Source organism: Pollachius pollachius (assembly GCF_949987615.1).
Source record: "Pollachius pollachius genome assembly, chromosome: 1".
NCBI classification, from domain to species: domain Eukaryota; kingdom Metazoa; phylum Chordata; class Actinopteri; order Gadiformes; family Gadidae; genus Pollachius; species Pollachius pollachius.
The window spans coordinates 11,157,621-11,173,825 of NC_136934.1; the positions used below are offsets into that span (position 1 = coordinate 11,157,621).

At 45.6% G+C, this 16,205-nt stretch overlaps 1 protein-coding gene across 1 annotated transcript in view; it reads left to right on the forward strand.

The window, feature by feature from the left end:
- whrnb (whirlin b) overlaps positions 1 to 16,205 on the forward strand; it is a gene marked incomplete at both ends in the record, with an annotated part of 37,244 nt that overhangs the window by 9,768 nt on the left and 11,271 nt on the right. Inside the window, 4 exons of the mRNA XM_079752797.1 lie at positions 1,405 to 1,602; positions 4,286 to 4,411; positions 11,926 to 12,224; positions 13,982 to 14,018. Coding sequence (XP_079608923.1) covers positions 1,405 to 1,602; positions 4,286 to 4,411; positions 11,926 to 12,224; positions 13,982 to 14,018 — 660 coding nt within the window. The remainder of the gene's footprint in view (positions 1 to 1,404; positions 1,603 to 4,285; positions 4,412 to 11,925; positions 12,225 to 13,981; positions 14,019 to 16,205) is intronic.

Genomic DNA, 16,205 nt, shown 5'->3' on the forward strand with positions numbered 1-16,205 from the left:
GGGGGGGGGGCTTGCGGTATCGTGCACCACCCCTAAAGAATGACCGACGACGGGGAGGAGGACAGAGAGCAGGGGCAACTCTAACCTGAGGCAGAAGGAGAAAGAAGAGACATTGATTAAGGCTTACGGAGGATTGAATTTTGTTGTGCTTGTCCAGACAAGCAGAGAGGTTCGATATTTCGGGATACATTGCGCAGGGGGGTGCGCCAGGCGGATTTGGCAATCGATAAATACCTGTATATCTGCAGTTAATGTTCACTTATATTATAGAGGGTTAGACAGTTATGAGGCGAAGCAGCAAAGGGTAGCGGTGAGTGGGGAAACCGTGCAGGAAAAAGCATTTGGAACGATTGATGGAGAGAAAGAAGTAGCTACACACAAAAGAGGGATTGATGGTTAGAGCGAGAGGGAGAGAGAGTGAGATAGGGAGAGAGGGCGGTCATATATCTAGAGCTAAGTAGCTGGGTGAAGTCCTGGCAACGGGGCCCCAGAACCCCTCTGTCCATCACCATCACCATGAACACGGTCATGGGATCTCAGAGAGAGAGAGAGAGTGATGGTACGAGAGAGAGAGAGAGAGTGAGAGAAAATGAGAGAGAGAGATGGATGGAGAGATAGAGAGCGAGGCAGAGACAGAGACAGAGTTGGAGTGATGATTGAGTGAAGGCAAGAGGAAGAATATAGTCATAATTACAATCGCCTCAGTGCCAGCTGTCTATCAGGAGCTAAATGTTCTTGTTCATCTGTCCCCCAGCTGGATGCAGTTCTCTCTTGTGTCGCTCGACCACAGAGAGTGAAAGTCCCTTGGCGACCGATCATTCCTGTACACCAGAAGTGACATTGAATGACAAAAAACAACAACAAACAAACAAAAACCCTCCGTTCATAGAGAAGACGACAGATGACAGAAAGGGCCTTGCCTGTACAACCTCCTACTCTCTCCCTCTCTCTCTCTTTCCCTCTCTCTCCCTTTCTATATCACTGGCTCTTTAACCAAATCTCTCTGTAACCAAAAGTCTTTCTCTCTGTCTCTTTTTCTATGTCTCTCTCTCTCTCTCTCTCTCTCTCTCTCTCTCTCTTTCTCCTTCTTTCTCTTCTTCTCTCTCTTAACAAAACTTTTTCTCGCGGGACATGGCAAAACCCCTTATCATGAAGAGGTGTATGTATGTGTGTGTGTGTGTGTGTGTGTGTGTGTGTGTGTGTGTGTGTGTGTGTGCGCTTTGATGAATTTGATGAATGGCACGTATTGAAAAAGTCTACTGCTTTATTAATTAATCTAAACTTTTATTTTAATTCACCTTGTTCGCAACGTCCCTTCCCTTGCCCATCTCTATGGCAACTCCGATGAAAAACACTCAATTATCCCCACCGTAACCCATCAACTGTCCTCCCTATGGTCCTCAGGTGCTGAAAGGAAGCAAGACGCTGGCCATGTCTGTGTGCTCGGTGGGTCGTGTCCCCGGGGGCTACATCACCAACCACATCTACAGCTGGGTGGATCCCCAGGGCCACTGCGTGTCTCCCCCTCCATCCCCCGACCGGCAGGACCCCGGCCCGGGGCCCGACGGCACCAGGCCCCCCCGAAGCGTGGAGGAGAGAACGGTAGGCCACACATGGTCCAAAGTGTATTGTTTTAATGTTTACATTTGTTAATCAATGTTCAATCATTTTTGCAGTTGGTAGTTTGTTTAGTTTAAAGGAGAGCTAAACCCATGGCTGCCGGCCTAGTGAGACCATCCATATAGCCAAACAGCCAATCAGAGTGACGATCCTCCAGATTTGTGCGAAGATTTCTGTTCATCTTCTTAAATTGTTCTTCAATCTATTCCGGTTGCAACACTTACCTTGTTCGCAGAAAGAAGCAGAACATGAACTCAGAGGTCAGGCTGGTCTCACGAGGTAACAGGGTACCAGCTCCCCTGTAAACACACCTTTTACTCAGTGTCAAAAAGCAGAGGACAGGTGTGTCGCTTTAACGCTTCGTCAGCAGCTGACCTGGTAATCCTGTCAGCCAATAGGATGTTAATATGCATGTATGGGTTTGGCTCTCCTAGTTCTTTTAAAATAACTGCTTTGGATTTTTTGTACCTTTTTCGGACCACGACAGTGATGAAAGATGGGTTCTAAAAAGGGAGGGCAAGACTTGTAGCATAGGTCTGCAGGTTCGAGTCCCACCTGCATTCGCAACAAGATGCATTAGCTATTGGTCGTTATCATATTAGTGGATTGAGCCACGGAGCAAAAATCCTACGAGGAAACCAATTAGATTCAAGGACTCCGTGTTACAGATGACTCAGGGTCTAAACAGTTCATTAACCAGAAATCAAGTTGTTTTTTTTGCAGTTAAATGGTTGTACAGACCAGACACTTTGTGTTTTTGACTATTGAATAAGAGACATGATTGTCCAAAGTGACTTATAGCTAATTCAAATACATGTCATTAAGGAGCAGGTTGGGGTTAGGACATCTTAGCTCATGGATGCCTATAGATGATGCTGCGGATACTGGTGATCTAAACAAAGTACCTTTCAGCTGGTGAGTCAAACACCAATAGCCTACTCACACCCGAGACGATGTTAAGAGAAAGGAGAGAAAGAGAGAGAGAGAGAGAGAGAGAGAGAGAGAGAGAGCACGCAGTGTATTGGGCATCTCTCATCGGGGGGGTTGGGTGTGTCTGACCAGTGGACTGCATCTAACATTAGCGCTAAGTGGCCAAGCTATCGTGTCGTCTTTGTTCAGCGGAGATAACCTCTTCCAATAATAGAAAGCGGCTGAGTCTCAAGATCTAATTGAGTGTGAACCTGCTGAAGTACAGGTATAGGATCACAGGCGATAGACCCCTGCGCAGAACACAAACCGGTGTGCAGTGTGCCGTCTTGTTTGCCCCGGTCATCACTGTCCATCACTGGTTAGACGCCGGTCCTGAGTCCGCGGTTTTCGCCTGGGTCGATACTTCCGCTGAAGCTAAACTGTTTTTAGCCCTCTGTTGGTCAAACCAATCAGATTGGCAACCCTATTTCAGGGCTCGATGTTTCTACCTCAACGCGTCAGGAGCTTCCATCCGGGACCCGCTATCTGTGTGCGACCAACAAGCTGCTCTGGAAGGATTTTGAGGAACAAACTTTGGTGTTTACGGGACTAACGGACACTGTGTGATAGCAATCATCATAGACAGTCTCCTGAAATCAGCACCCTGAAAAAACATTTCTTGGCCGTGGAAGAATCTTTTCGGCTGACTCGGCTGGAACGATTTTGTCAGAGCCAAGAAATGTTGAAAGAGATATGCTTCGACACCCTCATCTTCGGACACTCTTTGCAAACCTCCTCAGTCCCAAACCACACATTTGCTGTGTAAAAACAGAGTGTGTTAAGATACAAGGACTAGAATGAGGATGTCCATAAAGTGACTGTGGCTGTAGTAGTTTATATTGGGATGAATGAGATGGGAGTAAACAGCTTATTAAAGGAAGTAGAAAGCAGGTAGAGGCCAGGGGAGTTTAATGCCTGTCAGTGGTTATGGACCTGTGGGGTCATGATTTGTTGCCTCACAGGATACAGAAGATGTAAATCTTTTCTCAGAAAGAACCAGAGAGTTGCCAGTTCTTCTGCAATATGCTAACAATCTGCATTATGAATTTAAGCTAAGTGCACTAGCACGCTAGCCTCTCCAAGTCTTCCTGTCACTTTGAGAAACGATGGGGCAACACTTTCAATTTATTTTGCCTTTTTGTATTTTTAACAAATAACAAATCATTTCCAAGCACATGAGATTCCAGGTAGTGGTCTCATGCCAAAACTGCATTGCAGTCCGGTCCTGCATTTCAAAATAACATTTTTTCTAAATGTTCTGCATTCAAGAGACGACACACATCATAAATGGAATGAGAAAATTATATATGTACGAACCCGCCGGATCTGCATCTAAATGGAAATTTACTGTTAGTCTCTTTGGCTAAAAGTGTCTGCTAAGTGACTGAATAGCTATTAAACATGACCTTCACCTCATCCTCCTCCTCCTCCTGCTCCTCCTCCTCATCTTCCTCCACCACCACCTCCCCCTCCTCCTCCTCATCCTCCTCCACCTCCTCCTCCTCCTCCTCCTCCTCCTCCTCCTCCTCCACCACCTCCCCCTCCTCCTCCTCCTCCTCCTCTCCTCCCCCTCCCCCTCCTCCTCCTCCTCCTCCACCACCACCTCCACCACCTCCCCCTCCTCCTCCTCCACCTCCTCCTCCTCCTCCTCTCCTCCTACTCCTCGTCCTCTTCCCCCTCCCCCCTCTCCCTGCAGGTGACCTTGAACATGGACGACGGTCGCTCCCTGGGCCTGATGATCCGTGGCGGGGCGGAGTACGGCCTGGGGATTTTCATCACGGGGGTGGACCCGGGCTCTGCTGCGGACGCCGGGGAGCTGAAGGTACGCCCGGGCTGGCCCCGCCTACACACCGCCACCTCCAAACCCTGCCCACATTGTTCCCAGGTGATCCCATCTTCCACAGGGGAGAGAACACCTGGGGATGGAGGCTTCGACTGTGGGGATAGTGGCAAGACCAAGGGGGGGGGGGGGGTATTCCCCTCTTCTTCTTCTTCTTCTTCTTCTTCTTCTTCTTCTTCTTCTCACACAGCTAGACACCACAAGGCACCGTAGAAACAATGTTCATTTCAAACATGTTTATGGCTGTTTAATTTATGTCGTATTTTCGTTATGTTAGCTCTCACACTCCTTATCGTCCCTGGCAGGAAGGATCCGTCTTCTGTGTTGCTTCACAATGTTTCTAACCTCTGGGTTCGGGGAGGTCTTCCTTGAAGGCTTTTAGAGGGCTCAGGGTTAGGAGGATTGTATAATGTGGACTGCTAAGCCCTCGAGACTGGAGCCGTGATTAAGCACTATACAGATCCAATTGAACATGAACTGAGCCATTTAGATTAGATTACATTGGATTCCACTGTGCTGTTGTTACAGAGTACATTGTTAAAATAATGCAGTTATCATCCGGTGCCATGTTTATATTGGTAGCGTGAATGTTAACCCGCTGAGGAAGGTTCAACAGTGGTGTGTTTCATAAAAGCTTCCCAAGGTTTACATAAGAATGTGGATAATTTCTATGTTGGCTGGTGGCCCGAACGTATTCTCTGTATTAAAAAGCAGTAATGAGATTGGGTTGGGGAAAAAAGACTTATGCATATATTTGTTCTGGAAATACATGCAAGATAACTGTATCCAAATGATATTTTTAGAATAGATGGCTAAATTCCTGGATTCTGGGGTGGCGCTTTCTTACGGATATTGATGACGGAACTTTGAGATAGGATGGAGATTTTAAGGAAAACTTTAAAACTTATTGATATGATTTATATTGAGTTAGGATTTAGAAATACTTTAAATGCTCTTGCGATACTAATGAGATATTAATGAGATATTAGCTGTTACCACTCAGGATTTGTGTTCTCTCTCTCATTCTCTCCCTCTCTCTCTCTCTCTCTCTCTCCTCCTCTCTCTCTCTCCCTCTCTCTCTCTCTCTCTCTCTCTCTCTCTCTCTCTCTCTCTCTCTCTCTCTTACCCTCTCCCTCTCCCTCTTTCTCTTTCTATAAGCCTCCAAGCTAATACTTTCCTCTCACTAATGAAAGCCTGAAAAGTCTTTCTAGTAACGACTCCTTTCAGAGAGACAAAATGTTCTCTTCTTTAACAAGCGGCCATTTCTACTCTGTGCTATTCTCTCTCCCGCCCGGGGCAGCGGAGGAGGATGATCCGACCAGTAAACAGATAGAGGAGATGCGTGGATGATCTCCCTCTCCCACCCGAGCGGGGATCAAACAATGTGTTCTATTTACGGTGTTGACATCACAAACCAATTAGTCCAGCGAGAGAGAAACACGCCAGAGACACTGTAAAATTACACAAGAAACACACTGGAAACACACTGGAATCACTTTAGAAACACAATGGAAACACACTAGAAACACGGTCGGAACTTAATAGAAAAAAGGTATCAATATAGTAGAATCACTCTAAAAATATACTAGAAACATAGTAGATGCACACTAGAAGCAGTAGTAGAAATACATAACAATATGACTGGAAACACACTGAAACATATTAGAAACACAGTAGAAACATAATGGAAACAAAATTGAAAACCCCGAAAATATAGAAGAAGGAAATACATCAGAAATATGGTAGATACACAGTAGAAACAGACGGGAAACATACTGAAAACATTGTACAAACATAGTCCAAACACACTGAAAAACAAGAAACACAATAGCACAGTAAAAACACCCTTAAAACCCGGTCGCATCACTATAGAAACACATGGCCGAGGTTCCTGGCGCAAGGCCAACTTAAGCTCTGGTTCTTGTTTTGTTTTCTTACAAAATTGTGATAAAACTTGTTTTATGGTCGTCCCTCCCTTGTGAGGGAGAGAGACGAAGGGAGACAGGGTATGATGGAAGAACAGAGGGATAGGTGAGGGCGAGAGAGAGGGAGAGCGAGAGTGAGAGAGCTCCGCGGAGGATTGCCTCGTCACGCTGATGGCTTCCTGACGGAGAAAGCTCAAGGAGACAGAAGATGGAGAGAATAGAGAGAGGGAGAGAGAGAGGGAGAGCTAGAGAGAGTGAAAGAGAGCAAGAGGGGGAGAGAGGAAGAGTAGGATGAAAACGGATACAGTAGACATGACAACCCCCCCCACCCACCCGCTGTCATCCTCCTTTCCTCTCTCTTATAAACCCTCCAGACTATTCCTCTGTGGCTGCCATGTGGACACACACACACACAAACACACACACACACACACAAACACACATAAAACACACACACACAGGCCACAGGGATACAAACACGCACATATGCACGCACGCACACAAACACACACACTGGCACACGCACACCCACAAACAAACACACACAAACACACACACACACACACACACACTGGCCACAGGGATACAAACACGCACACAAACACTCATACTGGCACAAGGACACACACAAACACAAGCATGACTTGTGCATCGTGTTTGTACTAATATTGTAGTATCTTAACAGTATCATTCTAGACTACCTATTGAAATGTTGAATCAGGAATACTTCAATTTGAGATTGAATTGGCTGAAAAATGTAAACATACACACACTCACTCACTCACTCACTCACTCACTCACTCACTCACTCACTCACTCACTCACTCACTCACTCACTCACTTATTCACACCATTCCATAGTGAATAGTTTGACTCTGCTACCCTCTCTCCCCTCATGCCTTCCAGCTCACATTATTCACAATGACTGGCTCCAGTGGGAATGGGTCTTGCCAAAAAAGGAACTGATCAATGTTTAAAATTTTCCTTGGGTGGTGAGAAAAAGTACAATGTGGCATGTTTTATTATGTTTTGTAATGCGAGGCATGGCATTACAAAACATAGACGCGAGGCATCGCATCTAAATATGAACAATAATTAATTATGAATTATTGGGTACACACTACAGACAAATGCAGGGCCTATTTTCAACCTTTTCTGCTTGCATTCAGATTTTTGCTAAATTCAGCATTACAAAAATACAGACTTGAATATTCATCAGATAAGTTCATGAATAAAATTGACAGTCGCTGTGGGTGACTTTTTCTGCGGAGACGGACTCATTTGATCTCTCTTTACACATTGAAAGCTAAAGTCAAACACCTGTCTGTTGGAAAGTAAAATATCTGTTATTCTAGTGCCACGAGGTTAACATACATGAAAGCAGCCTGGCTTAGCAGCTCTTTTCATGTTGGATTAGAGAGTTGACCGGTTATGTTAGATCCGGATTTTGTCCACCAGCGATATTCTGTTATAACCTTCACATAGTTTTCAGTGGTGTGTTTGATTCTAAAATGGCCTCTTATCTCCTTTCCTCTCCTCTCCTCTCCTCTCTCTACCGAGGCAAAGTAAGAGTAATAGTAGAGGTAAAAACTTTAGCTTCAGCTTGCTAGCTTATCATACCGCACATCACATCTTCCAACCTCCTCTTCTTTTGAAAATGGAGAAGATTTTGGGACTGATTCACCGCTACCCACTTCACTAGAAAACCTCACTGGTCTTCCAGATTCAGAGAAATAACAGTGAGGCATGAAACTTTGATATCAAGCAGGATTGTCTGAACTACAGAGGAAGTGTGGGAACAAAGATGGATAAAAAAGAATATTAACCAAGTGGAATAACTCCTGCAGCGCACACTGTCACACACACACAGGAACGGTCAGACCCACTATGACTGATTCAGTTGTCACATTAATTCCACAGAAGGCGCTTTGGTCACTGTCTTTAGCAGCACCGTCAAAACAGAGATGACCCTTTCTCAGGGAAGAGAGGGGAGAGAGCCGTGAGTGGGGGGCGGCCGTGGGAGTGTGGTAGAGAGGGGAAAGAGAGAGGAGAGGGGGGAGAGAGGAAAGATTGGGAGTGAGGGTGGAGCACCGTAAGAGTACGACTAGAACGAGAGGCGGCAGAGAGAAAGGAGAGAGAGAGAGAGAGAGAGAGAGAGAGAGAGAGAGAGAGAGAGAGAGAGAGAGAGAGAGAGAGTCTGTAGAGCGTTGTGAGTGAGTTGGGTGATGGTGATGGTGTTCCTGCTCTCCTCAGCCGTGTGAATCTGCACATTAAAGCTCCTTCATCCCCCCACTGAAGCACTCCACCACCCCTGGGTGTGGGGGAGTGTGCGTGGAGGACTTTATTACACTGGCCACCGCCCACGGGATCAACGAGACGCAAAGCAGCGTAGAGGCGCTTAGACAGAGGTCAGCCGGGGTCGCTGGCAGTGCCCTTAGATGGTGGTGATGATGATGAAGTGTTGGAGGAACAGGAATTAGAGGTCAGTACAGCCTGGAGGCTCCAGAGATTTTATGAGGTCCATCCCTGATGTCCTCAACCATGCTTGAACACAGCCCATTTACCCCTGACTTCTCCTTAGAGCCCTGTCTCTGTATTCACTGCCCAACTTCCCTCTGCTCCTGAATGCCCTGCTGTCTCTGTATTCACTGTCTTACCCCTACCTGCTCCTTAATGACCTGTCTCTGTATTCACTGTCAAACCCCAATGCCTGTTCCTTAATGAGCTGTCTCTGGTTTCACTATCCAACCCCTACCTGCTCCTTAATGACCTGTCTCTGTATTCACTGCCTAACCCCTACCTGCTCCTAAATGTCATATATCTGAACTCAGTGAGAGAGAATTTGGAGGGACTTGACAAGGAAAAGCCAACCACGTTGTTCAGAGATTCTGACTGCACTTCTGCAGTATGCTCTGTAATTATTTGACAGTGGATGTTTTCATGTTTTTCTTCGTGAGTGGCTGAATGGTGCGTCACTTTAAATGTTGCTGCTGCAAGGAACAGTGTGATAGCATTGTTCCCTTTCCTTTTCAGAAAGGATGGAACAGTGTACCCTATGCTAAAGGTGATAAGAAGGAAAGCCTCAAAGCAGCTTTTCATTCCTTAGAATAGCCCTTATCATGGCCGCCACTTAGAAACTTCTGGGTCATTTCAATGACATTTAGAAGCCCTCCAGAGCAAAAAGACTATTCGACCGGAGCCCTGGGCTGGGCTGCGTTCCATTAGGTGTTCAACTTGCCCTGGTTGACTTCTCCTTGGCACTTGCCCTAGAGGGAACCTGCCGCCATCATAAGTGACATTCCATTTGTATGAATAACTGAGGGCAACCTTGGGAGGGCTAAGGCAGCGTGTCAACAACGATGGTCACTCCGGTGATGTATTTCATCCACAATGCATTGGAGTCAAGCATTTGGTGCAAGAAAATACATCCATGGTTAGTTTGAAGTAATGAAAGTAAAATTCAAGTGGTAAGAACTGAATGAAGATAAGAATACATTAAAGTTACAAATATGTTTATTGGCCTATAATAGGTCACCAACTTATTTTCTGGGCTACAACTAGTCACAGCTCAGCACATATAAACTGGAAATGGGAAATCAGCAAGGCATGGTTTTACTCGGTACGCCCAAAAGGGGCACTGGGAGAAGGACACACAGTGTGAGGGAATAGTGGGCGTTGTAAGGGGTCATCTGTAAGGGGGTTGACAGGTGTGTCCCACCTCAGGATCAGACTCAGCTACATGATTACGGGACGTTACTTCATGCTGGCTAATCATGTGTGCTCTCTCTTGCGGAAAGGCTGGGTCAGAACACAAGACTCCCAGCTAGCTTCCTGAAAAGGAGTTGTATACTCAGCAAAGCGTTATTTCTGTGTTCATTTTAATTCCGGAGACAGCTGTTTTTTTATGTTTTTTTTGTTTGGTGTTAAACAGCAAAATACAAAATTATTTTAAAACCTGTGACTGGATTCTTCTTTGAAGCCCAGCAGAATCCTTAACCCTGCTACACAAAGCGTATTAACTGTATCCACATATTGAATTTAGACTACGACTTGATGGTGAGGGAAGTTTTAAAATATGTTAATAATTTACTAAACCAGAGAATACGGAGAAACAGACACTGTGTACTGAGCATTATGACCGTTTCATAATATTAGTATCAAACAAAGACAGACATTCACCTTTAAGCAAAGTTAAACCCAGTACTAATGCAGTGAATAACCCCCCCACCCGTTTCCTAACCCTACCTCTGCTGTCGAACAGCGTAATTAACCTGTCAGCACCCTCTGCTGCACGTGTTTGTGCATAGTTGTGTGCGTTTGTGTTAGGTGTGTACCTGTGTGACAATAAAGGGTTCTCCTGAGAGTTGGGCTTTGTCCTTGGTTGTTACGCGCCATTGGATTTTGAAGTTGAAGAGCTAAGCACTTATTCAGCAAATAGGCGTCTAGCTCAATCAGAGGAGGAAGACTTTACAACGGCGGGATATTTCACTGCCGACTTACTAGCAGAAATAAGTATTGCCTCATGTCCTTGTTCTCTTATCCAAGATAATGATTGCCAGTTGCAACATGTTTAAGAGCATTCTCCTCTGTGGTTTCGAAGTGTTGTCGTGAGATTGTATCAAAGAAGGTATAGAGCTATTGATTGGAGCAGAAACGATGTGAGAACAATAACAAAACACAACACAATAGTAATCAGGAGGACTGTGTGTGTTTCTGATGATAATGGCAGAGCATAAAGTTTGACGATGAAAATGATAGTGATCCCAATAACAAAACACAGGGCCGTTTGTGATTTTTAGAAGGATCTCCTGTATTTTCACTTTTACATGGTGGCTGAAGCTATGCCTTGTAGTGACCGCAGGTTAGATTTCCACCTGCAGTCCTATACTAGGCCTACATGTTATTCTTCTCTCATCAGCGTTGTGTCTGTAAAGGCATAACAGACGTTTATTTATTAATCAAATATTGCAGCAATACAACCTTTTTTGTAGCTGCTCCAAATCTTGTGAGTTTCCATTGTCCTCATGCTCACTTGTAAGTAATCATATAAGTCCCTCTCTCTCTATACTGCCTCTTTTCTCTATCTCTTTTTCTCAAGAGGCAAGATTAGACAAGCTTTATTGACATGGAAATTGTACATTTACAATGAAAACTAGAAACAATAAAATTCAAAGCATACAAAACAATGGAAACTTAAATGGTAGGTTGACAGATATACAGTGAAAAAGTATTGGGCTCAGACTATAACACATCAGAAAAGTGATAGCATTGTAGTTACGGTTGTCAAATATCTCTTCCCCCTCTCTCTCTCTCTCTCTCTTGACATATCTCTGTCTATCTCTCTCTCTCTCTCTCTGTCTCTCTCTCTCTCTCTCTCTCTCTTGCTATACCTCTGTCTATCTCTCTCTCTGTCTCTCTCTCTCTCTGTCGCTCTCTCTCTCTCTCTCTCTCTCTCTCTCTCACTCTCTTGATATACCTCTGTCTATCTCTCTCTCTGTCTCACTGTCTCTCTCTCTCTCTGTCTCTCTCTCTCTCTCTCTCTCTCTCTCACTCTCTATCTCTCCGGTGCAGGTGGGCGATCAGATCCTTGAGGTGAACGGGCGGGGCTTCGTGGCCATCTCCCATGACGAGGCGGTCCACATCCTGAAGACGTGCGTCCGTCTGCGTGTCCGGGTGCGCGCCGTCGGACGCCTGCCGCACGCGCGCACCGCCGTCGACCACACCCGCTGGATCAGCAACCCCGCTGCCGCCGAGGGCCCCGACGCTGTCGCCATGACAACCGCTGCCGCTATGACAGCAGCCAACACCGGCGGACGGAGCCCCGACGTCATCGCCGGCGCGGGCGGACCCGGCGCCGCCCCGGTGGTCCGGTGAGAACACACCAACTTTATTAGTATAGCCCCACCTCACACCTCAGTGACACAGTCTGTAATAACACCCCTGAAGCTGAGAATACAGGGTCTCAATGTCATTCACGTTAATCTGGTCGGCCTGGCTGTCGTTAACAAAACAAAGCCCCACATGCCCTTCCCTGCTGCTCAACCAATCAGCGGTCAGCACACTCCAACCTCTGCAGAGAGAGGTTGCATGTCTTCGCACATGTGTAGGTCCATGTCTGGCAAAAGGGGGTGTGTACAGGTCGGTTTGTGGAGCACAAGGACACCTCCTTGGGGGGAAGCAACCTTCAGAAGGAACGATGAAGAGGGATCCCTGCTTCCAGGGATGTTGAGGAGTCTATAATGTTCATTAGGGTTATGATAAAGTGACCATAATACTCCAACAGGAGGTCGTTTTGTATTTTTATGGTTTGATGCCTTCCTCTGCCAAATTGCCAGTCCCAGAGAGGTATTTCAACCCACAGCCATGCGTGACTCATTTGAGCATTATCTTGCACATGGACACCATCTGAGTGGACCCGCTGCATTAATCTTTAGCCAGTGTTGATACGCTAGGAAGATCTGGATTAAAGGCTGGAGTTATTCTTAACTGGATCATAAAGGTCCAGCGTTGCAGTTACAGATGGATCATAACACCCCGCTTTATCGTGCTGATGAGGAGACAGAGACCTCTCTCTCTCTTTCTCTGTCTTCCTCTCTCTGTGTCTTTTCCTCTAACTCTCTTTCTCGCTCTCTTGCTTTCTCAATCCCTCTATCTATCTCTACCTCCCTCTCTTGCTTTCTCTAGCCCTTTTTCTCTCTCACTACCTTTCTCTCTCTCTTTCTTTCTTTCTTTCTTTCTTTCTTTCTTTCTTTCTTTCTTTCTTTCTTTCTTTCTTTCTTTCTTTCTTTCTCTATTGCTCTCTTTCTATCTATACCCCTCTCTCTCTACCTCTCTCTACCTTTCTGTACCCCTGTCACTACCCTCTCTCTTTCTCTCCCTTTTTCTCTCCCTTTCCCCCCCTATATCTTTCTCTCATTCTCTCTCCCTCTTTCTCTCGCTCACCACCTCCCTCTTTCTCTCTTTCTTGCCCCTCTCTCTCCTTCCATAAACCCTTCCCTGCCCAACCTCTCTGTTTGCCAGCTCTCGCTCTAAAGACATAATGAAGGAGGACCTCATTGAGGACAGTGCCAGGTATGCATTTCCTCTGCAGAGTCTTGGAAAGGATACAATATGGCCACTCAGCATAACAGAGCCGTCACCTCCCTTCTGCCCGAGGTGTTCTAGAACGGCTTTGAACTTGCAACTCGGCATTCATGGTTAATGAATGGTGGGAACGTATGTAGCATATTGAATGTTAAGTTTGATTTTATCAGTATCATTGTATCCCATTGTGATTCTACTTTGCCCTTCACTGTGTTTTGGTTGTTGCATTATAAATACAATTCCAGCCGTAAGCCTTCATTTTGCTTTATGATTCTAAAACCGATGTCTTTACACATGAATAAGTCACAGTACCCTGTGGATTATAGTGGGGGAAACTATAGGAAAGGGAACCCAAACTCAGAACAGCTAGAAAAAGCGAATGGAACCCAACCCTGTGATCAATTCCAACCATCCAGAACCATTGCTATAGGTAGAATAGGTTAACTATAGGTTGCAGACACAACAAAAATTTCAGTCAATCATAATTATACAAATATATTAGTAACATAATACTGATTGTAGCATGTTTCTTTTTTTCCCTCAGACCCACCTCGGCCCAAAGCACCGCAGCACTAGCGAAGGTGAGACAAAACCCTCTTACATCAAGACTGTGTTCCACTCCACTCCATCTTTTTGATGTTCATTTCCTCCTCTCGTCAGCCATTCATCTTCACGCATTGATGAGGAGATCTACGGCCTGCCAGGCGATGCTCTTTAGAATGCATCGCACCGAGCGATGAGCCGTCCCTTTCAGTCCAAGACAAACACACAAGATGTTTAACTTGAGTGAGGGCTGGCTTGCCGTAATGCGATGGACATTTATCACAACCGGCGGTGATCGGAATAATAATATCAGAATAAACAACCACGAGATACAAAGAAAGAATCAAAGTTTGAAAAGGAGGTAAGTAGTAAGCAGACGGGTTACAAACGTAACATAACTAACAGACAGAGAAGGAATGGAAAATTCTGTTGACAGAATCCAAAGCGACATCCAGTGAATTCAGAAAGAAGCTATTAAGGAGCAGGTAGGGGTTAGGGTATTTTACATAGTGATACAGTTAGACTATCAGGGTTTGAACCCAAAACCTTTTGGCTGGAAGTAGAACACCCAATGCCAGGTCCAAGCATGTTGCTAAAAGTCAGTAGTAAACAGCTGATGCTGTGATCGCCCCCTTGAATCACCACAGAATGTGTGTGTCTAGGTGGCCTTGGTGATGTTCATGTGCTACTTCAACTCAACAAGAGATTGTCCAATAGGTAGGTGAAATGTGCCTCGGTACTTCAATCCAAACTTTCTATTCAGGGAGCTGAATGCCAAGCATGCAGGTTTTCCCTCTGTAAACACACCATATTATCAGTTTACCTCATGGCTAGCCTTGAAGCGGCCCTTTCGTCTCCGCAGGCGGCCTTTTTGCTAGCGTCTACTCCTCCACTCCCAGCTGGCTGGCTGAGACTTCAGTAGGAGGAGATGGCAGCTGTTTTAAACCCCTGCCTCTCCGTCTTATCATATGCTGTGCACACCCTTCTCCCAGCCTTCTACTCGCTCTGTTATAAGCACAGCGGCTCGAATGGGATGAATATTTTAATATCTAATATTGTTTACGTTTGCAACCTATAACACCACTCTCTCTTATCCAGAGACTCCATTAACAACAGAGGAAGACTCAATGCGTTTATGCTAAGCAGCGCCGACCCACCTCGAAGTTTGGCTGCCAAGGGAGAGCTTGAGTGTATGTGGGGTTAACTTCATTCCTGGTTGAAAGAAAGTCGAGGGTTGTCGAAGATTGTTGTTCTCTTTAACTTCTCCTTGGTGTATCAGCAGAGGCGCTAAACACAGGGGCTGAAACACAGTAGTGTAAACACAGGGTTTCTGCTCCGGGTGACTGATGACCACTGAAATGCAAAGGCCCAGAAGAAGTGTGTGTTCTTGGGAGGCAGCCTTAGAGGTTTTATGTGTTAGTGTGGTGTTGGTGTGTGTGTGTGTGTGTGTGTGTGTGAGTGTGTGTGTGAGTGTGTGTGTGTGTGTGTGTGTGTGTGTGTGTGTGTGTGTGTGTGTGTGTCTGTTTGTGTTTGTGTTTGAAGTGTCGTCTATGTATGTGTAAGTGTGTGTGTATGTGCACATGCGTTTGTGTCCGTGTATGTGAGTGAGCTGAATACTGTCTGAGTGGGTCTGGAAGCTGACAGATTTCTGATCGGTTGGGATTAACCTCAACCGACCCCTTCCAGTATGTGCCACATACTACAGACACACACAGAGACACTAACGCAGAGACACACGTTTGCTAAGACTTTAGAAATAAGTGCTTGTTGAATTCCTATGTAATGGCGATCAAGGAGATTTATGGAAAATGCTTATATTTCTATAGCAAAAGAATACCATGGTACAGCAGCGAGTCACTTCAGACAAGCGACTCCAATTAACATTAACCAGTAGATCTATAAAAACACAGCAGAGAATTACCTTTTGTTCATCAATTTAGATTTATCAACGTAACAACTTTTCACATTTCAAAAGAAAAGCACTGAAGCAAGAAAGGAAGGAAGGGATGGAGGGGTTGTGGATGTAAGGAGTGTCGAGTATTCTTGTCTTATTTTTCATCTAGTGGTTGAAATAATTAACAACACCCCCTATTCTCCGCATAATCTTCCTTTAACGCTGGGAGCCAGCGGGAAAGACTCGGATAAGCTTTGGAGGACCCTGAGTGGATCTTAAGATGTGTGTGAAGAGCACTCACTGTGTCACCCTCTGCTGATATAAAGTGGGG